Source organism: Heterodontus francisci, chromosome 40 (genome assembly GCF_036365525.1).
Source record: "Heterodontus francisci isolate sHetFra1 chromosome 40, sHetFra1.hap1, whole genome shotgun sequence".
Taxonomy (NCBI): Eukaryota; Metazoa; Chordata; class Chondrichthyes; order Heterodontiformes; family Heterodontidae; genus Heterodontus; species Heterodontus francisci.
This window is the reverse complement of record NC_090410.1, coordinates 19787613-19814108: the sequence shown is the minus strand read 5'-3', so window position 1 is coordinate 19814108 and position 26496 is coordinate 19787613. Positions and strand designations below refer to the sequence as shown.

General features: G+C 42.9%; 1 protein-coding gene across 1 annotated transcript in view; it reads right to left on the bottom strand.

Annotated features, from left to right (window-relative positions):
- LOC137353133 (ras-related protein ORAB-1-like) overlaps positions 1-16916 on the bottom strand; it is a 50462-nt gene extending 33546 nt beyond the window's left edge. The window contains exon 1 of the mRNA XM_068019161.1: positions 16675-16916. Within this exon, the coding sequence (XP_067875262.1) occupies positions 16675-16697 (23 nt within the window). The 5' untranslated portion in view covers positions 16698-16916. The remainder of the gene's footprint in view (positions 1-16674) is intronic.
- Between the last annotated feature and the right edge of the window lie 9580 nt (positions 16917-26496).

Below are 26496 nucleotides of genomic sequence, written 5' to 3'. Positions count from 1 at the left end.
CATGAAAAAAAAAACTTTACAGCCAATGAAGTGCAGTCACTTAATGTAGGAAAGGTGACAGCTAGTGTACAGCAGCTAAGTTACCCTCATTTTCAAATCCCTCCATGGCCTCCCCATTTCTGTAACTTCTTCCAGCCTTTCAAGCCTCATTATCTATGCTCCAGTTCTGGCCTCCTGTGTATCCCCAAATTCATTGCTGCACCATTGGTGGTAGTGCTTTCATTGACCAAGCCCTAAACTCAAATTTCCACCCCAACGGCAGAAGCAGCATGCGATGGACAGAGCTAAGCGATTCCATAACCAACAGATCAGATCTAAGCTCTGTAGTCCTGTGACATCCAGCCGTGAATGGTGGACAATTAAACAACTAACTGGAGGAGGTGGCTCCACAAATATCCCCATCCTCAATGATGGGGGAGCCCAGCACATCAGTGCAAAAGACAAGGCTGAAGCATTTGCAACAATTTTCAGCCAGAAGTGCAGAGTTGATGATCCATCTCGGCCTCCGCCTGAAGTCCCCAGTATCACAGATGCCAGACTTCAGCCAATTCGATTCACTCCGCGTGACATCAAGAAACGACTGAAGGCACTGGATACTGCAAAGGCTCTGGGCCCCAGCAATATTACTGAAGACCTGTGCTCCAGAACTTGCTGTGCCCCTAGCCAAGCTGGTCCAGTACAGCTACAACACTGGCATCTATCCTGCAATGTGAAAAATTGCCCAGGTATGTCCTGTACACAAAAAGGACAAGTCCAACCCAGCCAATTACATCCCCTTCAGCCTACACTCAATCATAAGTAAAAAGTGATGGAAGGGGTCAACAGTGCCATCTTAGCAATAACCTGCTCAGTGACACTCAGTTTGGGTTCCGCCAGGACCACTCAGCTCCTGACCTCATTACAGCCTTGGTTCAAACATGGACAAAAGAGCTGAATTCCAGAGATGAGCAGAGAGTGACTGCCCTTGACATTAAGGCAGCATTTGACTGAGTATGGCATCAAGCAGCCCTAGCAAAATTGAGGTCAATGGGAATCAGGGGGAAACCCTCTGCTGGTTGGAGTCATACCTAGCACAAAGGAAGATGGTTGTGGTTGTTGGAGGTCAATCATCTGAGCTCCAGGACATCACTGCAAGAGTTCCTCAGAGTAGTGTACTAAGCCCAACCATCTTCATTTGCTTCAATGACCTTCCTTCAATCAGGTGGTCAGAAGTGGGGATGTTCACTGATTGCACAATGTTCAGCACCATTTGTGACTCCTCAGATACTGAAGCAGTCTTTGTAGAAATGCAGGAAGACCTGGACAATATCCAGGCTTGGGCTGATAAGTGGCAAGTAACATTTGTGCCACACAAGTGCAAGGCAATGACCATCTCCAACAGGAGAGAATCTAACCATCTCCCCTTGACATTCAACAACATTACCATCACTGAATCCCCCACTAACATCCTAGGGGCTACCATTGACCAGAAGCTGAACTGCAATAGCCATATAAATACAGTGGCTACAAGTGCAGGTCAGAGGCTAGGAATTCTGCAGTGAGTAACTCACCTCCTGACCCCCCCCAAAGCCTTTCTACCACCTAGAAGGCACAGGAGTGTGATGGAATACTCTCCACTTGCCTGGATGGGTGCAGCTCCAACAACACTCAAGCAGCTAGACACCATCCAGGTCAAAGCAGCCCGCTTGATTGGCACTGCATCTACGAACGTTCACTCCCTCCACCACCAATAGTGGCAGCGGTGTGTACCATCTACAAGATGCACTGAAGCAATGCACCAAGGCTCCTTAGACAGCACCTTCCAAACCCGTGACTTCTACCAACTAGAAGGACAAGGGCAGCAAATACATGGGAACACCACCTGCAAGTTCCCCTCCAAGTCTCACCATCCTGACTTGGAACTATATCACTGTTCCTTTACTGTCACTGGGTCAAAATCCTGGAACTCCCTTCCTAACAGCACTGTGGGTGTACCTACCCCACATGGACTGCAGCGGTTCAAGAAGGCAGCTCACAACCACCTTCTCAAATGTAATTAGGGATGGGCAATAAATGCTGGCCTGGCCAGCGACGCCCACATCCCATGAATGAATAAAAAAACCCTCTTCATGCCCGGACTTCCTTTGACCGACTTGGTTACCTATTTGACAATCCCCTTATGTAACTCGAGTCACATTTCATCTGCATACTCCTGTGAATTACCTTGGGACTTTTAAAAACAATGTTAAAGGCACCATATAAAATGAGTAATGTTAGCTCCATACACAAATATTGTAACCAAAATCTTAGCTATATGTATATGCAAAATATTTGCATTGGGATTATTTGTGTATGGAGTTAAGCATTCCTATTGCAGGACTAATTATGTAATTTAACTGCAGCTGCACAGATTAGTCAGACAGACATTGACCTTTAATCAGGACAACAGCTCAGTCAGTTTTTGAAGGACTGACTTGAGCTACTTTTAACATTTGAGATTAGACTGATGTTCATTTCCCCTTTTCTTTCATCACTCTGCATCAAGTGTCTCTTGGACTTGACAGCAGCCAACTCGAACTTCTCAAACCTGCATTTCTGGTTCTCCACTAGCACTAAAGGTCAAATATCTGAAAACTAATCAAGTTAGGAATGTGTGTCTCCGGGTAAGCAGCTTTAGCTGTACTTCATTTTAATTACAAGCAGTATACTGGCAATAATTCAGGAGTACTGATTAAAAAGCAGGCCAATAAAATGTTACCTCTTGAACCAAAAATTTGCTAATACTTAGGATTAAAATTCCGACATCCTCTTCCCTGCCCTTGCACCCCACCCACCCCCCCCAACCATACACAAAATCACTTATAACCAGATAAATGGATGATTACCAATCATTTTAGCATATATAGCACAGGGCAGCACAGTGGAGGGTGGCGCAGTGGCTAGCACTGCAGCCTCACAGCTGCAGGGACCTGGGTTCGATTCTGGGTACTGCCTGTGTGGAGTTTGCAAGTTCTCCCTGTGTCTGCGTGGGTTTCCTCCGGGTGCTCCAGTTTCCTCCCACAAGCCAAAGACTTGCAGGTTGGTAGGTAAATTGTGGCAATTTATAATGGCCACTAGTATAGGTAGGTGGTAGGGAAATATAGGGACAGGTGGGGATGTTTGGTAGGAATATGGGATTAGTATAGGATTAGTATAAATGGGCGGTTGATGGTCAGCACAGACTCGGTGGGCCGAAGGGCCTGTTTCAGTGCTGTATCTCTAATCTAATAACAGGCCATTCAAACCAACTAGTCTACACTGATTGTCCACATGGGCCTCCTCCCATCTTTCTGCATCTAACCCCATCAGCATATCCTTCTGCTTTGTGTTTATTAGCTTCTGCTTAAATGCATTTATACTATTCACTGTGGCATGGGCTCCCAATAAATACAATTTCACTCTGAATAGACACTAAACTGGTTTAAAATTAAATTTGAAAGTCAGGGATTAGGAATCATGACTCAATTTACCTCGAAGCAGAGTGGCAATATCTCCAAGATGGCTTGCTTTATTTTGTTTGGGAGCCAGCCTTTGGTTAAACTCCAGCTCAAATCAGGCGTTATTTTTTAAAAAAAAACACATGATCTGTGTAAAGTGAAATCACTTCACTATGGTTATAGTCTGGTTTTGTTGGATGACGTTTGAGTATATTAAATACACACGACTTGAATTTTGCACCACTGAGTTATCAGAACCCAGGTTCAGTAGAATTCAGATCTTGCTTTGAGGAATTAAAAAAATCCACCTGATGAAAGCAACATCTCCTACATACATTTTATCCCACTGTCAGGGCTTCTGAAGTTTCTACTCCAGAAAGCTCAGTCAGCCCTGCCTCCAAGCTGCGATTAAGTCACGTACTTCCTTCATCCAGTGTTAGTCAAGAATCACCACAGTTTACTTCACATTCCTCGGCCCCAGGACTACAAACCTGGAATTTCTGCCTCAGCTTTGACTTAGACTATTTTTTTTTTTATAAATATAGTGCCTTTAACAGTATAGAAAGCCATTCCAAAGTTCTTCAGGAGCAAAGAACAAAATGAACACTAAGTGTTTTGAAGGTCTTTTAAAATGTTGAGGTGCATAGAAACAAATTTACAGCATAGGCCATTCAGCCCATCTTGTCTTTGCCAGCCAAAAAAAATTATCCACCCCAATCAGACTTTGCAGCTTTTTGTCCAGACCTCTGATTGACACTTCAAGTGTCATAACCTACCAAGTACTTTTTTTTTTTAAAAAAAAAGAGACAATTTCTGCCTTTACCACCCTTTCATGCAATGGAGTTCCACACCACCGTCAAGGAAGAATTTCTCAATTTCCAATTGTCAATGCTTTAAATCTATGCCCCTGGTTACTGACGTCCAAGAAAAATAGGCCCTTCCTATCCAGTCCTCATCTCAAATCTCCTCCGCCTCCTCTGGTCCAAAAGAAAATAACCCCAGCTGATCTGATCTTTCAAAATTTTCCATTCTGGCAGCATCCTCTAAATTTCCACTGTAACCTCTGGCAAGATCACATCCTTCCTGTAATATGACGAACTGCACAGTACAGTAGCAGTGTAGCAATATATGTACACTTCTAGCATAACCTCCCCCCACTCTTGTATTCTTGCCTCAGCTAATAACCAAGATATCCCATATGCTTTAACCACCTTCAGTGCAATTCACCTTGGCTTTAACATCCTGCTTTACGAGCTTTGACTTTGCACAGTCGATGTGGAATTAGAAGGTTCCGAAACCTGACAACTACAGGATACACAAGCATGCCCAGCAGACAACCCAATTTGATAAGTCTCCTTTACATGCAAATCAGGAGGAAATTTTGCCTATTGTCATAAGCAAACAGTGAACTCTCACTGCTGAAGAGTAAAAAGCACCATCCCAGTCCCTTTAGTGGCTGCAATACACTGCTAATCACAAATTCCAGTAGAAAGTCAAATAAAGTCTAACAGCTTTTAAGAGGGAAAGACCGAAGCTAAAAATCAGATTGCTTCCACTTGGTGCCAGCCTGTTGATGAAAGCTCACTAAAAAGTGTAGAGCTGTTTATCAAGTCACTGTGGATTTAATAAACCAAAATGGAGTCATCATGGGAGGGAAGAAATGACAGCATTTGAGCCTGAAATTTTGCCATACTAATGGCAGCAAAATGTATCAATTACTCCCAACACTAACAGCAACATCTTGTCTTAGACATGTTAAATGCAGAAATCCAGAAGTTGCCAATGATTCTATGTTCCACTACATGTGTGCTTGAGATTCCATTCCCCACCAGTGCAATCAAGTAGAATCATTGAACTGACATGAACTTCTACTGATACACCATTACTCCAAGAACACTTGGAAAGATATGACTGTTTAAAAACCCACTGTAGAGTTTATAATCACCTTCTAGCCTCAGATAAATTGAGGAAGGCACAGTTTCTCCATACCACATTTCTAAAAGTTTTTATTTTAAAACTTTAATTCTATGGGTATGACAGATTTAATTTTAAATTTGATAGCAAAAAAGTGAAAAGAAATTCAGTGGGTTTTCTTCCTGGTTGAGAATACTTCATTTGATTGGTTGTTTACTCTGCTTAGTGACACTGTTGCTGGACCCCAAGTTTAAATCTGGTGCCAAGAATATTAGGAAAAGGGGAAAATCCACGAGGTCATATCTTTGTAAGCAGATTTCTTCAAAGTCAGAGGGACTGCTGTGACTTTACTAGCAAAACAAAAAAAATCCAGGCTTTGAAACTCAATACTCTCAAGCACAAATGTTTAAGTGTAGCCACTTAGTTAGGCAATTGCAACTCACAGCAATAGATAATAGTTAAATTACTGATTAGTCAGAGGAGTTAGTGGAGGGACAAAATGTCAGAACACTGGGAGAACTCCCTAGTCCTTCAATGTTAGATCTTTTACATCCAAAACTTCATGATTAACAGCCACACTTCCCATAGTTACCCACATTCAGTAGACTCTCAGCCCAAGACTTCAGTTACATATCAGTGCACAAGTAACAGCAAACTATGGAATGAAACATCAGAACCAGATTTATTCCTCCAGTTTCTAGGCAGCTCTTGACCAATATGTATCCCTCAAACCACTAACAATTCTGGTGATTAGTCACATTGCTTTTTGTAAGAGCTTGTTGCATTTCCTATATTAGCAACTAACTTAAAGTAGTCAAAAAGTACATCTGTAAAATGACATCCTAAAGGCACTATAGAAACTTTTTTGCAGATAATGAGTAGGGTGGTCAAATGGTTCCAGCTGGGAAGGAAACCCAATACAGCATTAGTGCATCCAACAAAAGTATGCCTGCACAATGTGTTGCTGAACCAGTTAGTTAATGGAGAGTTTTTTTTTTTAAAGTTACCTTTAATCTAAAAAAAAAAAATGCTGGAAATATTCAGGTCAGGCAGCATTTGGAGAGAGAAAAAAAGAGTTAATGTTTCAGGATGAAAGGTTACTGACTTGCAACATTAACTCTCCACAGATGCTGCTCAATCTGCTGAGCATTTTCAACATCTGCAGTATTTTGCTTTGGTATTAGAAACTTGAAAGTTAGTCCTGACTGAAGTGCTGGAAAAGCCCCTCAGGTGGAAAAAAGGCTGATCACTATTGGTGCTGGAAAGACCCTTTCTAAATCGATTTTACCTGCTGCTGCAAGCTAGGCTAAAATTAGTTTTTCAACTCTTGCAAGAAATTGCCCCCAGCAGACCACAAAAAGTTCAGAAATAATGGTTTAAAAAAAAAGACACCACTTCAAGCAAAATTGTTTTTCCTTTCTAGAGTGAATTTAACCCATCACAAGTCAGCCATTCTCCCACCATGCTGAAAAATAACCCCTGTATGCCAGACAAAGATTCAAGAAAGGCAGAGCTGCCACAGGAATATCCTTAAAATAGCAACATTGCTTCATGAATAGCACGTCCCTTCATAGTCTCATCATTGCCTTTTTGTTAGGCTCTTTCCAAATCCAATACCCAAAAATCACTATTCCTCCTACAAGTTTGGCCCATTCCCCTCCCCCTCTTCAACACTGTAGCCCTCACATTCAGGAGGCTAGGTAATGCGCTTTGGAATTCCCTCCCTGAATCCAGGAGCAATCCCCCTACACTATGAAGTGTCCATTTGGTCCAATAAGTGGAAAAGCAGTATTTTGCTTTTGTATTAGAAAATATTTTTTTCGTGTACAAAAGTTAAGTGCACGCACAAGATTTTCACGATCTATGTCAACTTAGTCAGTCTAGACTGTTAAAGTGTTGGAAAAGCTGAACTACCTTGGGCTATTTAAGAGTGGCTAAATGGGTATGATAAATCAAGTGGTTTATGTAATGACATTCTGGAGCACATACACCTGTTGTAGATTTCACTAATTAAATAGAGTGCTTGAAAATTATGGGAATATAATTTCTGAAGGTTGAAACTCAAACAGAATTGAATGTTTAAACAATCTTGACGTTAAACTACGTGCCAATCATTCCTTAGCAATGTTCAATCTGCAGTGAAGAGACAAGTGTTGACTGAAATTAACTGGCACTTAGTGCTCTTTACACCACTCAATAATTGATGTAATTGCAACAAGTTTTAGAATAAATGGGACATTGATACTAAGTCAGTGAGAATTCAGTATTGCAAAATGGGGTTAATGGGTAGCTATTCTACAAATTGTACTTTGGCCCAATCATACACTTAAACCAATGAGCTGAGGACTGCAATGTTACAGGAAAAAGTTCACTAGATAAGTAGCTAAAAGGATTTAACCAGTCATTTACACTATAAGAGGCAGCCATTTAGTCCACAAGTCCATGCCAGCTCTCCAGAGCTATGCTGTCAGTTGCACTGCCCCAGTTCAATCCCTATAGCCCTGCAAATCTCAGGTGGCCACCCAACTTCCTTTTGAAGGAAATGATTATCTGCTTGCACCACCCTTGTAGGTAGAGATCCAGGTCATTACCACCTGCTGCATAAAAAAAGCCTCATATTCCTCCTGCATCTCTTGCAGATGATCTTTCAATCTGCATCCCTAGACCTTGTACCATTGTTTAATGGGAACAGCTTTTCCTTGTTTAACTTATCCAAGCTGATCATAATCTTGTACACTTCTATTAAGTATCCCCTCAATCTCCTTTGTTCCGAGAACAAACCCAGCTTTTCTAACCCAAACTAGTAACTAAAATCCTCCATCCTTGGAACCATCCTGGTAAATCTCCTCTGCACCAAGGATCCTCACATCCTTCCTGAAGTGGTAACCAGAACTGGATGCAGTACTCCAGTTGGGGCCTAGAGCTTTATGAAGGTTCATTAGAACTTCCTATATGCTTTACTAACAACTCTCCATGTCCTGCCACCTTCAAAGATCTATGCGCATGCACCCCCAGGTCCCTCTGTTCCTGCACGATTAAGTGCATATTGCTTCTCCCAAAGTGAATCACCTCAAATTTCATCTGCCACCTCTGCCAGTTGCAGGCAGTTCATATCCTCATTGTTCACTATACCTCCAAGCTTGGTGTCACCAAATGTTGAAATTCTACTGTATTCAAATATCCAAGTCACTTATATAAAGCAAGAAAGTGGCCCCAGCACTAATCCTTGGGGAACATTGTTTACCATCCTCCTGTCTGAAAAATCAACCATTATGACTCATTGCTTTGTCCTTAAGCCAATTTAAAAATCCAATTGGACACCGACCCTCCTATTCAATACGCTTCAATTTTTTTTTTTAAACCAGCTTTTTCCTTTATATGATATCAAATTCTCTTGAAATCAATCTAAACATCCACCACATTCCCTTCAACCTTCTGTTACTTCAAAAAAAGTCAATTAGTCTTTTACAAAGCCATGCTGACTAACTTTAACCACTAAGTGCATTGATATTTTCCCTGATTTTTCTTAAAAGATTAGCTACCACTGATGCTAAATTAACTGGCCTGTAGTTGCTAGGAATGTCCTTAAACACCTTGAACAAGGGTCTCATTTACCACCTTGCCCATACCCATCGAAGACTGGAAGATTATGGCAAACCCTTCTGCTACCTCCAACCCCACGATACAAGCTATCTGGACCAGGTGACTTATCTACCCCAAGCATAGTCAGCCTTTTTAGTACCTTGCCCCTCAAATTTTTAATCTTATCCATTGCCTCTACTCTGCTTCTGATATTAGCCTCCATTTCCTTACTGAATACTTTGCAGTGGTCACTAAACACATTAGCTTTACACTGCACCTCAAGCATACATTACCCTCTGTCCCTAAAAAAAAAAAGTCCCACTCCTATTACTACTCAATACTATTTACATACCAAATGATCTTTGCATTCCTTTTATTGGCATTCTATTTTAATGTTCTCCAGCAATCTAGTTTTCCTCTTCATCTCCCCTCAGCTTACAGTATGGCCTGGTTCTCATTGAGTTCACCTGACATACATCATACACCCTCCATCTGCTACAGTCCTGTTCTTGGTTCCTCTACCATTCACCCTTGGATTGTTCCTAGCCTGGACTAAGCATCTCTTCCTGAAAAGATAATCCATTGTTCTGATACACCTCTTCCAGTCAGTCTTTGGTTCCATTTTACCCTGGCTAGATCCCTTCTCATCACATGAAAATTAGCCCTCAATTCTAGACATTCTGCTTTTTGTTCCTTGCTTTTCTGTTTAAGCTTATGATACGATGATCACTCTTACCAAAGTACTCAGACACTTGGCCCACCTAAATACCTCACACCAGATCCAGCAATGCCTCTTTTCTAGTTGGGCTGAGAATATACTAATTAAGGAAGTTCTCCTGAAGACATTAGAAATTCCTCCCCTTTACAATTATCACAACTGATATTTGGGTAATTAAAGTCACCCAATATCACTATAGCTTTTGCACTTGATTTCCCTGCAGATTTGCTCCTCTATCTCTATTTGGAAGCTTCTAGAATACCATCATATGATCATACTACTTTTGCTCCTCAACTCTAACCAAATAGATTGTGTCCTTGCCCCTTCAAAAGGACATCCACCTTTTCTAGCACTGCCACCGCACCTTTCCTTCTCTATCTGTTCTGAATACTTTATATTCTTGTATACTAAAGCACCCAGTCCTCACCATTAAGCCACATTTCTGTAACTGCCACTACGTATTTTGCTCCAATGACATTTTAAAATATTGGGCTGGAGAAACACTAGAAACTACACTAAGGTGAGCGCAAAACCTAAATTAAAAGTTGCCAGATCAACTGACAAATATTACATCAATAAGTTTACTTAAATGATACTGTGATTGGGAGAAAAATGCTTGCTTTTTTTTCTGCCATCCCTATCACTGCCACACCTCCCCAACCCCACTTCAAAAATGCATCAACTGATGAATTGTTCCACAAGCACTCCCATTTCTCCTCAGCAACATTACAACACTTTCAAGAATCAGCAGGGACCCTGGCACATGTTGTCCCTCTTTAACCCAGCCAACTGTACTTCTACAGCTACCCCAGTGGATGTCTGTGCTGGACAGACAGCAAGTCTGGGGACCTTGGGTTGCATTGTAGAACTACTCAGTAAACCAATTAATTTTAAAATGCTTATCTTTACTTTTGTTTTCAAATTCCTGCATGGCCTTGCACTTCCCTATCAAACATCCTCCAGCCTTATGCTCTGATCTCAGCACTGATTTTGACCTCTTGTACATTCCCAACATATCACTGGACCATGCACTCAGCTGCTAGGACCCCAAGCTCTAGAATTCCCTCCATAAACCACTAATTCTTTACCACCCTTAAACTATACTTTAGGCCCTTCGGCCCACCGAGTGTGCCGACAACCCCGCCCATTTATACCAATCCTACATTAATCCCATATTCCCCATCACATCCCCACTGTTCTACCACCTACCTACACTAGGGGCAATTTACAATGGCCAATTTACTCATCAACCTGCAAGTCTTTGGCTATGGGAGGAAACTGGAGTACCTGGTGAAAACCCAGAACCGAACCTGGGTCACTGGAGCTGTGAGGCTGCAGTGCCAACCACTGTGCCACCCTTAAGTTGCAAGTCCCAATATCTCCTGATATCAATGCTCTCATGAAACACTTGGGACATTATGTTAAAGGCACAAAGATACAAGCAGTCTTCCTTAAAAAAAAAGGGAAAGGAAATTACTTATACAACTTTTGATCTTGACTACTCCACCTGTCCCATTGGAGGATGGGCCTCAGCCTCTTAAGCCACTTTTTATTCAAATATCCTCACTATCCTTAAATTTTCTGTAAACCACCTTTTCCTGTCTCCTAGGCTGCAATTCAAAGTGAATTTTAAAATTAAATATAGATTTTACCAAGTAAAATTGTCATCCATTTTAACTGTTGCACCAAGTCAGGCAAAAGAGGTAAGGTACTGTAAAAAGTGAGTTGTGGATAATAGAACCATTTGGTTCATTAAAATATGAAGTGCTGCACAAATGTTGTGAAATTGCTAAACGTTTAATGCATCACTGGGGATATTTTCAGCCCATTCAGCAGTTACCTTCAAGAACCACCTTCTTCAGAAGACATTTCATTAGAGACATTGTTTGCGGCCAAGGGTTTTGCAGACCACTGAAGCACAGCAAGCTATAAACAGAACAGTGCTTGGACATTGGCACTTGGTGATTTACACACAAATTCAGTAACTGTTAAAACGATGGAGCCTTAGCACCCAGTGAAGAAAAAGACTTAACTCAGCCTGAAATATTAATTCTCTCCAGATAGATACTGCCCAACCTTCCAATGGTGTTTTTATTTTAAAAATACACTGAATTGGTTACTAGGTGGAAACTTTCACATCTAGAAAAGTTAAGAGCTGACCACATTAATTGGCAAAAAAAAAAAACTGACAGGGGCTTGAGGCACTTTAAAATGAATCAGAACTGGCTATTCACTTCAGTTATTTAACAGGGACAGCTACCACCAGAAAAATTAGAAGGGGATTTGTACATGGCATTTTAAATATTTCATTTAAAATATATTGTTATAAATCTTGCATCTGCCTTTGGCAAGTAGTTCCCACAAACATTAGAAAAAAATCAAATGGAATTGAAAAGTGAATGCAGCCACTGTTCAATATTCATGTTGATATTCAATATTCACAGTGGGTTTTCCCTTCCTCTCCATCACAGTTGATTATAAACAAATAGCATAGCTAAAATATCAATTCTATTTGGCTGCTCCGAGGGGTCATCCTGGACTTGGCAATATCAGTGGAGATCTCTAGGTTATTTGAATAATTTCATTTAAAAAGACTCCATCTGATCAAACGAGATCTTGACTCTTGCAGTCAGTGCATCTTAGCAAGGTGCAAAGAAGCATGCACAAAAATATAGTACCCAAAATAAATTGAGCACTTCAGACAGATGCAACTTTAAAATTGATAATGCTAGTGGGTAAAGGTCATGGCTGTCTGGCTGAAATAAACCATAGCCAGTTTTAAATGTAGATATTTTACATGGAGACTGCAAATGGAAAGGCTCATCTCTCCTAGAGATCTTATTAGATGGTGACCCACTCCATTCTCAATTACAGTCTTGCAGAAATTGGAGAATCTCACCCAATTGTTCCAACAAAGAAAGGCCAGGGAGGAGGAGGAGAAAGAGAAAGAAGAGGAGCTATTCTAAGGCGAGGGAAAACAAGCCCAACTACCACACAGGCCCTCAGGGTCCAGTTCTTCATACAAGTAAAACTCCAAAGCCTGCCACATTACAGACTATGCTAGATTAGAGTACATTGATCAATTGTTTTAATTGTGGCGCCGTGGGTAGCAATGCAGCTCCAGGAACCCGGGTACTACTTGTGCGGAGTTTGCAAGTTCTCCCTGTGACCGCGTGGGTTTGCGCCAGATGCTCCAGTTTCCTCCCACAGCCAAAGACTTGCAGGTGATAGGTAAATTGGCCATTATAAATTGCCCTAGTATAGGTAGGTGGTAGGGAATATGGGATTACTGTAGGGTTAATATAAATGGATGGCTGTTGGTCGGCACATACTCAGTGGGCCGAAGGCCTGTTTCAGTGCTGTATCTCAAATAAAAAAAATAAAATGCAATCTAGTCCAAAGAGGAAGATCAGCCTTTTGTTTGAGAACTACTTCATCCAATCAGACACTTCCATTCAGCAATTCAGCTTGGAGCAGGCAGTAGGATATCAAACACTGAATGGTGAGTATGTGAAATGGGGGCACCATGTACACATTGACTAAAAACACTAAACCCTGGTTATGCTCAAGCTACACAAAATGCCAATTGTTACAGGATTTTTAAATATTTGTTCAGTGGATGTGGGCACTGACTAGGCCAGCATTTGTTACCTATCCCCAATTGCCTTTGAGAAGGTGATGGTGAGCCACCTTGAACTACTGCAGACCTCGGTGTAGGTACACTCAAGTGCTGTTAGGAAGGGTGTTTGAGACAGTGACGGCAATATAGTTCTAAGTTAGGATGGCGTGCGGTTTGGAAGGGAACTTGCAGGTTGTGGTGTTCCCATGCGTCTGCTGCCCTGGTCCTTCTAGATGGCAGAGGTCACTGGTTTGGAAGGTGCTGTCAAAAGGAGCCTTGGGGAGTTATCGCATCTTGTAACTAGTACACACTGCTGCCACTATCAGTGGTGGAGGGGAGCGAATGTGGAGGGTGGTGGATAGGGTGCCAACCAAGCAACTTTGTCCTGGATAGCATCAAGTTTCTCGTGTTATTCAAAACAAGAAATGCTGGAATCACTCAGCAGGTCTGGCAGCATCTGTGGAAGGAGAAGTAGAGTTAGCGTTTCGGGTCAATGACCCTTCTTCGGAACTAGCAAATATTAAAAATGTCAAAGGTTATAAGCAAGTGAGGCAGGGGTGGGGCAAGAGATAACAAAGGAGGTGTAGATTGGATAAGGCCACATAGCTGACCAAAAGGTAATGGAGCAAAAGCAAATAATATGCTATTGGTGTGTTGAAAGACAAAGCATTAGTACAGATTGGTGTTAATGGAAAAGTTCCTTGCGTTGTTGGAGTTGTACCCATCCAGGCAAGGGGAGAGTATTCCATCTAACGTGTGACTTGTGCCTTGTAGATGGTGGACAGGCTTTGGGAGTCCAGAGGCAGGTTACTTGCTGCAGAATGCCCAGCTTCTGACCTGTTCCTTGTAGCGAAAGTAATTCAGCAGCTGGTCCAGTTCAGTTTCTAGTCAATGGTAACCCCCAGGATGCTGATATTGGGGGGGGGGGGGGGGGGGGGAAAAAAGGGAGAGAAAAGGGGGGGGAAAAGAGGAAGGAGAAGGGAAAAAGGAATTCAGCAATGGTAATGCCATTGAATGTCAAGGGGGAAGATGGCTAGATTCTCTCAATGCTCATTGCCTGGCACTTGTGGCATAAATGTTACTTGCCACTTATCAGCCCAAGCTTGGAAGTCATCCAAGTCTTGCTACATATAGACACTGGCTGCTTAATTACCTGGAGGAATCACAAATGAACATTCCTACTTCTGGCCTTATGATGGAGAAGTCATTGATGAAGCAGCTGAAGATGATTGGGCCTAGGACAATACCTTGAGGAACTCCTGGGACTGAGATGATTGACCTCCGACAAACAACCATCTTCCTTTGTGCTAGGTATGACTCCCACCAGTGGAGAGTTTTCCCGATTCCCATTGACTCCAGTTTTGCTGGGGCTTCTTGATGCCATAGTCAAATGCTGCCTTGATGTTAAAGGGAAGTCACTCTCGACTCACTAGTTCAGCTCTTTTGTCCATGTTTGGACAAAGTCTGTAACGAGGTCAGGAGCTGAATTAGCCCAGACGCTCAGTTTGCATTCTGCCAGTGAGCAGGTTATTGCTAAGCAAGTGCTGCTCGCTAGTGCTGTCAATGATCCCCTTTCGTCACTTTGACGATCAGGAGTAGACGAAGGCAGTAACTGGATGGGTTGGATCTGTCCTGCTTTATGGACAGGACATAGATGGGAAATTTTCCATATTGCCAGGTAAATGCCAGCATTGTAGCTGTACTGGAACATCTTAGCTAGGGGCACAGGTCTTTAGTCCTATTGCCAGAATGTTGTCAGGGCCCATAGCCTTTGCAGTATCCAGTGCCTTCAGTCGTTCCTTATATCACGTGGAGTGAACTGGATTGGCTGAAGACCAGCATCTGTGAAGCTGGGGACTTCATGGGGAGGCAGAGATGGATCATCCACTCGGCACTTCTGGCTGAAGATGGATGCAAATGCTTCAGCACCGATCTGCTGGGCTCCCCCATCGTTGAGGATGGGGATTTTTTGGAGCCTCCTCCTGTCAGTTGTTTAATTGTCCACCACCATTCACGACTAGAATCGGAGGCATAAATGAAGATTATGCAATAATCAAAACAGGCCTTCATTTGATGTTTCCTAAACAATACTGCTGCCAGTAAGCCAAGTCAACTGACTACATTCAGCACAGGAAAGTTAATAACTGGGCACAATTCAATAGTCAGATTTCAAAACATTGTTACAGCATAACTACAAAATTGCACAAGTTTAGTAGCGAGTTCACAGGAAGAGGTGGTCACTATTGCTAAACAAATAATTAACAACCCAACAGACCTGCTCCAAATTCTTAGAGTTTCACCAGTTACTTGATGCAGACTAATAGGAACTTAAACTTGAGTGATAAAATTTCTATTCTTGCTGCTATGCTGTTCAACACTCACCAAAATAGTGTTGCAAGATTGTATTAACTACTGCATTCAAACAGTTGCCATTTTCCTCCCACCCAGAAGTCAAAAACAATGAACTGGTCTAGGATAAGCAACTTTATATATATAGCATTTTTATATTATAATGTATTAAAGTCAATACCAAAGACCATCAAGGAGAGCTTGTGCTAAAAGAATACCACACCTAAAATAATAAATCTAGAATCTGCTCAGCAAAGCCTATTACTTGGGGAAGGTAGTGAAAAATTGGTTAATATTTCCAAATAATGTTTCCTATGATAGCATTTTCTAGTTTAATTTAGAAAGACCTCACCAAATTTGTAGAATTAATTACTCCTAAATAAATTGGTCTATAGAAAACAAATAAGCTCTAAAATCTCTAGACTTTGATGAATGATTGATGAGACGGGTGTGGTTAATTGTCAGTACACATCCTCTAGACTAGCTGGGAATGCACCTTGCATCGCCAGGTCATTGCCACAATGAATCAATATACTCCCACTCTATGAACCTCAAAGCTCCAAGAATATCAAGACATCAAACTTCTTTGAAAATTCTACAAAAAAGGAAAAGGGAACTAATTCTATGCACCAAAATACCCAAACCCATCATCTAAACTGCAGGGGCAGTCTAATACAGAATACTTTATGCAGATACCAAAATTCCCCAATACAAGAGCCACAAATAGATCAACCTTATTGCAGACTCACAGATTCGGTACTTCCACATATTTAAACCCATCCCCCAACAGTTGCTTTCACAGCAGGAACTAGACTCATATCAACCCAGGTTTCCAACACATTATAAAACCCAGGTGCAAGTTTTAATGAATTAAAATCTTAGCATTTCAACAGTTACTGAACCTTTTTGCACAGTTTTATTCCGTTACACTGTCTTCAATACAAGTGAACTCCCTAAAGGGAACATTAGCAAGTGGTAGTTGAGGTGAAGGAGTTTTTGATGGAGCTGCTCCACTTACACCTGTTCCCAGTACTTACTATTCAGGATTCATGGCTGACATTTCAGAGAGAAGAGAAAGCTTCTTCTAAGGATATTAAAGTTGAAAGGCTGCTTTCCTGTCCTTGTCCCTGCTTTTCCTGGCTCCTGGCAGTGATTATATCCTCGGCTATTCTGTGACACGAAGCTGCGACCACTGCAGTGACAATGTTATCATTTATTAAAGATGGCGGCTCGACGGTCGCCTCTCGCCAGCTGATCACCCGGACTCTCAGCTGCTCACTCAAGCTTGTGCGATCCCCGTGCCCCGCCTCTTTAGCCTGACCGACAACGGCGCCGTCCAATAGCTTCGCTCCTCTCCGCAGCTGTACCGCCTACTCCATCTCCAGCCTGGCCAATCACAACAAGACAGAGGCGGGGCCACTCCAGCACACTTGGTTGAGGAGCGGATTAGCCTGACGTCATCCTTGAACGTGGCAGAGGGATCACGAGGGCAGCGAGGTCACGTGTGCGTGTCTCTTAAAGGAGCCGCCTTCTCTTGCTTGGAATTTGCAATGAATTAGATTGGCTTTAAATCTCTATTGGACATTCAGGGTTGCTAATAAAGAGGGCTGGGAAAAGTTCACAGAAGTCCTGTGACATAATGCTTTTATAAAATGAAAGCTACTCTCCAAGGTTTATTATTTATCGCCAGCTCTGGCTATCGCTGGCAACTGACTCCCACGACTTGTGATCAATGTCACAGGACTTCATGTCACGTTTGCAGACGTCTTTAAAGTGGAGACAAGGACGGCCGGTGGGTCTGATACCAGTGACGAGCTCGCTGTACAATGCGTCCTTGGGGATCCTGCCATCTTCCATGCGGCTCACATGGCCAAGCCATCTCAGGCGCCGCTGGCTCAGTAGGGTGTATATTCTGGGGATGTTGGCCGCCTCGAGGACTTCAGTGTTGGAGATACGGTCCTGCCACCTGATGCCAAGGATTCTCCGGAGGCAGCGAAGGTGGAATGAATTGAGACGTCGCTCTTGGCTGACGTACGTTGTCCAGGCCTCGCTACCGTAGAGTAAGGTACTGAGGACACAGGCTTGATACACTTGGACTTTTGTGTTCCGTGTCAGTGCGCCATTTTCCCACACTCTCTTGGCCAGTCTGGACATAGCAGAGGAAGCCTTCCCCATGCGCTTGTTGATTTCTGCATCGAGAGACAGGTTACTGGTGATCGTTGAGCCTCGGTAGGTGAACTCTTGAACCACTTCCAGAGCGTGGTCGCCGATATTGATAGATGGAGCATTTGTGACGTCCTGTCCCATGATGTTCGTTTTCTTGAGGCTGATGGTTAGGCCAAATTGCAGTCCCAGTCAGAGGACAGGTGTAGTTAGGTGCATGGTTGCCTATTATACCGTCCACCGCTTGCAGTGTGCACATCGCGTTAACACCAATGCAACCCTTATAAGCAGTGAGACTTGTACCTGAAATGCATTTGCCCCCTCCTCCTCCAAACTTCTTCTACCAAGATTGTGGATCCTGCTCATTCTCTGGGGTAGGGTTGCCAACTCTCCAGGAATTAAAGATTAACCTCTAGGAGACAACGGCAAACAATACCCAGGGGAAAATCATAGGGATATTAAAAAAAATTATGCTTTCTAAAAATTTTCTTTGCACACTTTTGTCTACTGGTTATTTAAAAAAATCTGACATGGGAAAGAAAAGTTGTTTGACTGACACTCAGGAAGCAACAAATCAGATAATAAAGAGCCTATTCATTTTTTAATTGGCCATGGGAAGGGGGGGGCACCTCGAGGATGGGCATGTCGGGCGGCCAACGACAGGGATGTGGGCGGAGCGCTGAGGAACGAGGTCATGTGATGACACCTCCAGGAATATGTCTAATCAGAGTTGGCAACCTTACTCTGGGCTGAGGAGGGACCAGTCTTGCTCCTCCCAGATTTCATTTAAAAACAAAACATGATCATCACGCGCGGGCACTTATTTTTGTTGGCTAAGCGTATTAACTGATATGGAGCCAAGGCAGGATGACAGGTCACTTGGCGCCCACTTGATTTCATTGAATGGCACAGCAGGGGTTGAATGGTCGTCTATTCCTATGCAGTTGCAGATGATGAGCCTCCAACTCACATTGCTTCAACTGCAGTGTTGTTGTAATGTGCGGCCTACACTTTGCTGATGGCAGATTATATTTCCCTGCATGTCACAGAGTGAGACGCAGTGCGTATATAACAGCATCGCCTCATAGTTCACTATAATCACAAACAGGTAAAGCTTCATAAATGCAGGACATCAGCGACTGGTTTTAGCTGAGAGGGTCCTGCAATCCTTCAATTTCTGTCCTGTTGGAAATCAAAATTGTCCCAGGGCACAAAAGGGGAAATTGGCAAAATTCTGAACACATCTCGCTGTCATACAGCTACCCTGACCTCCATAATAAGCCTTTCTTCAAAGAGAAACCAGACACCTGGCTGACCAGTCTCCTTTCTTACAGAGGGTGAGAGAGTCAGCGATAAACAGACATAAAAGCGTGGGTTTTACTTCTGATCTTGCAGCAAACTTCCATTGGGAAAAGGGGCTGAGAGCCATTGTGCCCGATCTCTGCACATTTATTGGCCCCACTGTAGTTTCCGGCTAGAATTTCCTACTGTTATTTCCAAAAGCACTGGAAGCAATTGCCTTAAAGTGGGCGGGTGTATTTAAATGAGATGGTAATGATGTGAAGTTACACATTTTCCATCATAAGTGCATATCAGGGTCGGTCTCGACTCACTGTTTCATCCTTTAGAGTACGAACATGCTGCCGTGTCTATCTCCTGCCGGTTATGTGCTGCGAGCTGAGGTTGTGCACCACTTGTCCTATAAGAGAGAGGGAAGCGTGTCAGTGAGTGTGGTGCAATGCGTTTGAGTGAGGCGCCTGTCATGGTTGAATAGTTGGCAATGTGTGCAAGCTGTGAGAGGTGGGTGTGAGGTTTGCAGCAGTGCTAACTGTATGAGGGTGAGGTGAAGTTATGAAGTGAAGTATGAATTGTGGTTGATAGAAGACTCCTGTGAGGTGATTGAACTTCTTGCAGCACTGCATCAGGTCCTCAGGGCTAGATCGCTAGCATTGACTGTGACAGCTATCTATTCCCACTGCCTTCGCAGTGTCTATCTGGAGGACTTCTTTCCTCTAGTCCACTTCCTGCAGTAAGGCCTCCAGTGCTGTGTTGGAGAGCCATTCTGTGCCATTTGGTGCCATTCTTGTCTCTATCACATCAAACACATGCTCCAGTCAAAATGCACCTCCCCTTTAAGTAGCACAGGTTAGCTTTAATTTGTGTTAGCCTCTCACGATTTTGAGCCGCCTGCTCAGGTGTGTGTCCACTGGCTGCACAAGACAATCATGTCAATGCATCGGGAAAAAAATGAGCACGGGTTAATCACGCATCACAATCCCCTCATCTGATTTTGGGCATTATCACTGCCATTGTCACATAATGGAGTGGAAATTGCAGAGGAACTGGCCATAATTTTCCAATGTTCCTTCGATTCAGGGATGGTGCCAGAGGAATGGAGAATTGCAAATGTTACACTGCAGCGGTTCAAGAAGGCAGCTCACCACCACCTTCTCCAGGGCAATTAGGGATGGGCAATAAATGCTGGCCTTACCAGCGACACCCACATCCCATGAAAGAATAAAAAAAAACGCCCTTGTTCAAATAAGGGTGTAAAGATAAGCCCAGCAACTACAGACCAGTCAGTTTAACTTCAGTGGTGGGGAAATTTCTAGAAGCAATAATTCAGGACAAAATTAATAGTCACTTGGACAAATGTGGGTTAATTAAGGAAAGACAGCACGGATTTGCCTAGAGAAAATTATGTTTAACTAATTTGCTGGAGTTTTTTGAAGAGGTAACCGAGAGGATTGATGAGGGCAATGCTATTGATGGTATGTACATGGACTTCCAAAAGGCATTTGATACAGTGTCACACATCAAACTTGTGAGCAAAGTTACAACGCATGGAATAAAAAAGGACAGTAGCAAAATGGATACGGATTTGGCTGAGTGACAGGAAATAAAGAGGAGTGGTTAATGGATGTTTTCACACTGGAGGAAGGTTTGTGGTGGAGTTACCCAGAGGTCGGTGTTCGGACCCTTCCAGATATATATTATTGACCATAAACCGAGGTGTACAGGGCACAATTTCAAAATATGCAGATGATACAAAACTTGGAAGCACTGTGAACTGTGAGGACGATAGTGTAGAACTTCAAAAGGACATAGACAATTTGGTGGAGTGGGCAGACAGGTGGCAGATGGAGTTCAATGTGGAGAAATGTGAAGTGATTCATTTTGGTAGAAAGAACATGGTAACAATTCTAACGGGGGTGCAGGAGCAGAGGGACCTGAGTGTATATGTGCACAAGTCATTGAAGGTGGCAGGAGAGATTAAGAGAGAGGTTCATAAAGCATACAGTATCCTACGTCTTATTAATAGGGGCATAGAATACAAGAGCAAGCGGTTATGTTAAACTTGTATTATACACTGGTTTGGCCTCAACTAGGGTATTGCGTCCAGTTCCGGACGCCGCACTTTAGGAAGGATGTGAAGGCATTGGAGAGAGTGCAGAAAAGATTCACGAGAATTATTCCAGTGATGAGGAATTACAGTTATGAAGAAAGATTGGAGAAGTTGGGACTGTTTTCCTTGGAGAAGAGAAGGCTGAGGGGTGATTTGAAAGAGGTACTCAAAATCATGAGGGGTCTGGACAGAGTAGATAGAGAGAAATTGTTCCCACTCGTGAAAGGATCGAGAATGGAAGGGCACAGATTTAAAGTATTTGGCAAAAGAAGCAATGGCGACATGAGGAAAATGTTTTCATGCAGTGAGTGGTTAGGATCTGGAATGCACTGCCTGAGAGTGTGGTGAAGATAGGTTCAATCGAGGCTTTCAAAAGGGAATTAGACAGTTATAGGAGAAGGAAGAATGTGCAGGGTTACGGGGAGAAGGCAGAGGAATGGCACTAGGTGAATTGCTCATTCAGAGAGACAGGGCAGACATGATGGGCCAAATGGCCTCCCTCTGTGGTGTTTGCAGGCCTTGCTGTGTGAAAATTGACTGCTCTGTTTCCTACATTACACCAATGAATGCACTTCAAATAAAGTACTATATTGCCAGTGCTCTCTCAGTACTGCCCTGGATTACATGCTCAGGTTCCTAGAGCAGGACTTGAACCCCCCACAACTCTTTGACTTATAGGTGTCGACACTACCCACTGAGCCACAGCCAGCACATGACGCCACATTATAACCATACTGACCCAGAGTAATCCAGGTTCAATCTTCCAGCCTGTGCTGAGTTAACGGATCTCAGTCACTTCATTATCACATTGCAGTTTGTGGGATCATGCTGTGCACAAATTGGCCACTGCGTTTCCTACAGTACCACAGTGACTGCACTTCAAAAGTACTTCATTTGCTGTGTACCACTTTGGGACGTCCTAACGTGACAGGTGCCACAGAAATGCAAGTTCTTCCTTTTCTTTCTCAGTAGCTTTAACCTATTAAGATCTCGTTTCTCGAGTATTCTGTCCAGTATTTTCACCGCTTTCTTATTTATCTTTTACTCTTCCTCTGGAGCTTACATTTACTGTCACCCACCCCCCGCCCCTCCTCCTCATTTCTAAAGAGGCCACGATGGGTTTCTCAATGAGAATTTCCCTGTATCTTTATACTAAGGAGGAATAGAGGAGAGGCAATGGACAACAGGCATACAGGAGGACTTAGACCTATCAGTACATCCACTGCTGAAATACAGGCCAGGGGGCTCCTGCCTCCAACCTCCACACGAACTGTACTTCACAACTGAGTTGTACGACATGCTGCCGCTCGCCCTCTAGCCCACCAACCAGGCACTGCATTCCGTGAAGGACACAACCACCGCTGGGGACAATTTTTTTATCTGTTTGTTCATGGGATGTGAATGTCGCTGGCTAGGCCAGCATTTACTTCCCATCCCTAATTTCCCTTGAGAAGGTGGTGGTGAACTACCTTCTTGAACCATGAGGTGTCGGTATACCCACAGTGCTGTTAGGAAGGGAGTTCCAAGATTTTGACCCAGGCACAGCGAAGGAACGGTGATATAGTTTCAAGTGAGGATTGTGTGTGGCTTGGAGGGGAACTTGCAGGTGGTGGTGTTCCCATGCATCTGCTGCCCTTGTCCTTCTAGTTGGTAGAGGTCACGGGTTTGGAAGGTGCTGTCAAAGGAGACTTGGCAAGTTGCTGCAGTGCATCTTGTAGATGGTATACACTGCTGCCACTGTGTGCCAGTGGTGGAGGGAGTGATTGTTGAAGATGGTGGATGGGGTGCCGATCAAACTGACTGCTTTGTCCTGGATGGTGTCGAGCTTCTTAAGCATTGTTGGAGCTGCACCCATCCAGACAAGTGGAGAGTATTCCATCACACTCCTGACTTGTGCCTTCTAGATGGTGGACAGGCTTTGGGGAGACAGGAGGTGAGTTACTTCAAATAGAATTCCCAACCTCTGACCTGCTCTTGTAGCCACGATATTTATACGGCTGGTCCAGTTTCTAGTCAATGGTATCCCCCAGGATGTTGATGGTAGGGGATTCAGCGATGGTAATGCCATTGAATATCAAGGAGAGATGGTTATAATCTCTTTTGTTTGAGATGGTCATTGCCTGGCACTTGTGTGGCACGAATGTTACTTGCCACTTATAAGCCCAAGCCTGAATATTGTCCAGGTTCTTGCTGCATGCAGACATGGACTGCATCATTATCTAGGAGTTGCGAATGGTACTGAACACTGTGCAATCATCAACAAACATCCCCACTTCTGACCTTATGATGATGGGAAGGTCATTGATGGAGCAGCTGAAGATGGTTGGGCCTGGAACACTACCCTGAGAAACTCCTGCAGTGATATCCTGGAACTCAGATGATGGACCTCCAACAATCACAACCATCTTCCTTTGAGCTAGGTGTGAGCCAGCCAGCGGAGAGCTTTTCCCCTGATTCCCATTGACTTCAATTTTGCTGAGGCTCCTTGATGCCACACTCAGTCAAATGCTGCCTTGATGTCAAGGGCAGTCACTCTCACCACCGGAATTGAGCTCTTTTGCCCATGTTTTTATCAAGACTGAAATGAAGTCTGGAGCCGAGTGGCTCTGACAGATCATGGTAGTGTGATTGTGGAGTTCCTGATTTGGCCATAAATTGAAGCTATCACAATAATACCCTTTGGCAGTGAGTAAAACATCAAAAGGTCAATACTGAGCAGAACTGGCAAGGTAATATTGCCACTTTATAAATTAATTGTGCGACCGCAAGTAGAATACTGTGTATAGTTCGCAGTACAAAAAGATATTGCAGCTATTGAAAGAATACAGAAGAGAGTAACTCTCACTAAATTTCTCCACCTCTCGAACTCACTCTGTTTAAGAATCTCATGGACCTCTTGGGCCAAGCTTTTGTTTACTTGTCCTAATACCTTCTCATGCGCCCGGTGTCAAATTTTGTTTGATAACGGTCCTATGAAGCGTCTTGGGGTGCTTTACTATGTTAAAGATGCTGTATAAATGCAATTTATTGTTGTTCTTGATGAGAGCAATCAAAATGATTGCGGGGATGGAGGGATTGATTGAATTATGAGGAGTGACTATGTAAACTGGGAATGTTCTCACTGGAAAAGAGAAGGTTGAGAGGTGGTATGATTGCTGCTTTTAGGATTCTAAAGGGACCGGATAATGTCGACCATGGCAAGCTGTTTCACTTTGAATGGTAGACCCAGAGGACACGACTTGCATTTGAAGAGGATAAATTCAAAACCAATCTGTGGAACCATTTCAGAGAGCAAGTGGCCAATCAATGGAACAGATTCCCTAGGGAGAAGATGGGTGGATTTATTCAAATGTATATTTCGATGGATTTCTTTCAGAAAATAACCTTTATGGGGTACAGCATATGAGTAATTTGAGGCATGATATGTGGTGAACTTGCATGGAACAAGTGACATTGGACCTAAGGTTCCCAAAGCTCTCTCGCACTGGTGTTATGACCAAGGTGGGAGGAGTGCACTGTCTTTCTCAAATTCCACTTCTCCACAGGTCACAACATATATTTAGTTGTGTACCCAGTTACTGATGCGGCCAATAATATACTCTATCTATTTTAGTTTCAGAATAAAATCCACCAACCAGGTTTCTTTAATAAACAACAAAAGCATTAATCTATTATAAAACAAGACTTAGTCAATAATGATGCAAAGCTTGAACACACAGTTTGAAATATGACAGTGAATATGTACATTCCCTTCTAAATACCCAACACACACAGGGAAAATAAAGATGCTTTGGCCAAAGAACTTGTTTATTTTTGAAGAAAAAGGATGATATGTTATGTTCCAGGTCGCATACAGTCTGGCATCTGAGCACACGTAGACAGGTCACTGGGATCTTTTCAGAAGCAGTTCGTTCAGGAGATGTCGAAAGGAAATCTTCCAAGAGCTTCTGAAGAGAAATGCGGCATCAGGCATTACAATTATCACACATCGGATTGTTTGCAGGGTTTCTCAGAGAGATAGAGAAAAGATGAGCTGTGTGGTTCTTTCAGCAGGCTACAAAGCCAATTGACTCAAAACAGTATTCAAAAATGAAACCCACTGTTGAGCACCATAAATCTTGACATGTCACTTCTCTTGTAAACAAATCCCATAGTCAGAAGGCACCCGTTGGTTTACTTAGCTGAAGATATGTGACATCCAGTAAATGTTACTTTCCAGTGACCCTTTAAAATCCATCAGTCTCAAATGAATCCATCTTCACAATTCGAAAACACAACGTCCTCAAAAAATATTTTAAAATGGAAGCACTTACATAACACCTCCATTCTTGGCGGAATGAACTACTATTTTCAAATGCATTTCATTAAAAAGTGTGGATAAAAACAGAAGAAAGAAATATTAAAACATATTTACACATGCATCCTCATTCACTGTCTACCTGTAACTAATACAGTTCTGATTTGTACCATCTTTAGACTCAGATGACTCAAAGCAAAGGTAAATTCTAGACAAAGTATCAGCAATTACAATGTGGATAATCTTTATGTGATAGGGCTGCAATAGTAAACTCTATCAAAATAGTCTGGCATTCTTGTTTCTGAATTTTTCCACAAAGGCTAGGGGGCTATGATCCTTATGTACCAACGTCTCTCTGTACGTCAAAGTGCTGAAGAGCGAGTAATAGCCCAGGGTTTCTTTTTCCACTGTTGAGTATCTCTCTTGGTGTCAATTTAGCTTTTTGGAAAAGTATCCCACTGGCCTTTCTATGCCTGATTCATCGTCTTGTATCAGACTACACTGTCCCCAAGGTCACTAGCATCAATTGCTACCTTGAAATTTGGGGCAGCCAACATTGGTTCATTGATCAAAATGGTTTTCAGCCTTTCAAAAGATGTTTGGCACTCCCCTGACCACTCTACCTTGGTTTCTTTTTTTGTAGCAAATCTGTCAGTGGAGCAGCTATAGTCCTAAAATTTGGGACAAACTTGTGGTAGACACCACACCCCCCCAAAAACCTCATGATTCCTCCTTTACTCTTAGGGCAGGGAACTCCATCAATGTTTGTACTTTTGCTGTCCTTGCCCTACTTTATGCCTAACAACTGCAGGCCAGTCAGTTTAACTTCAGTGGTGGGAAAACCTCTAGAACAAATAATTTGGGGCAGAATCAATAGTCACATGGATAAATGTGAGTTAATTAAGGAAAGCCAACATGGATTTCTTAAGGGAAAATCATGTTTAAGTAACTTGCTAGAGTTTTTTGAGGAGGTAACAGAGAGGGTTGCTAAGG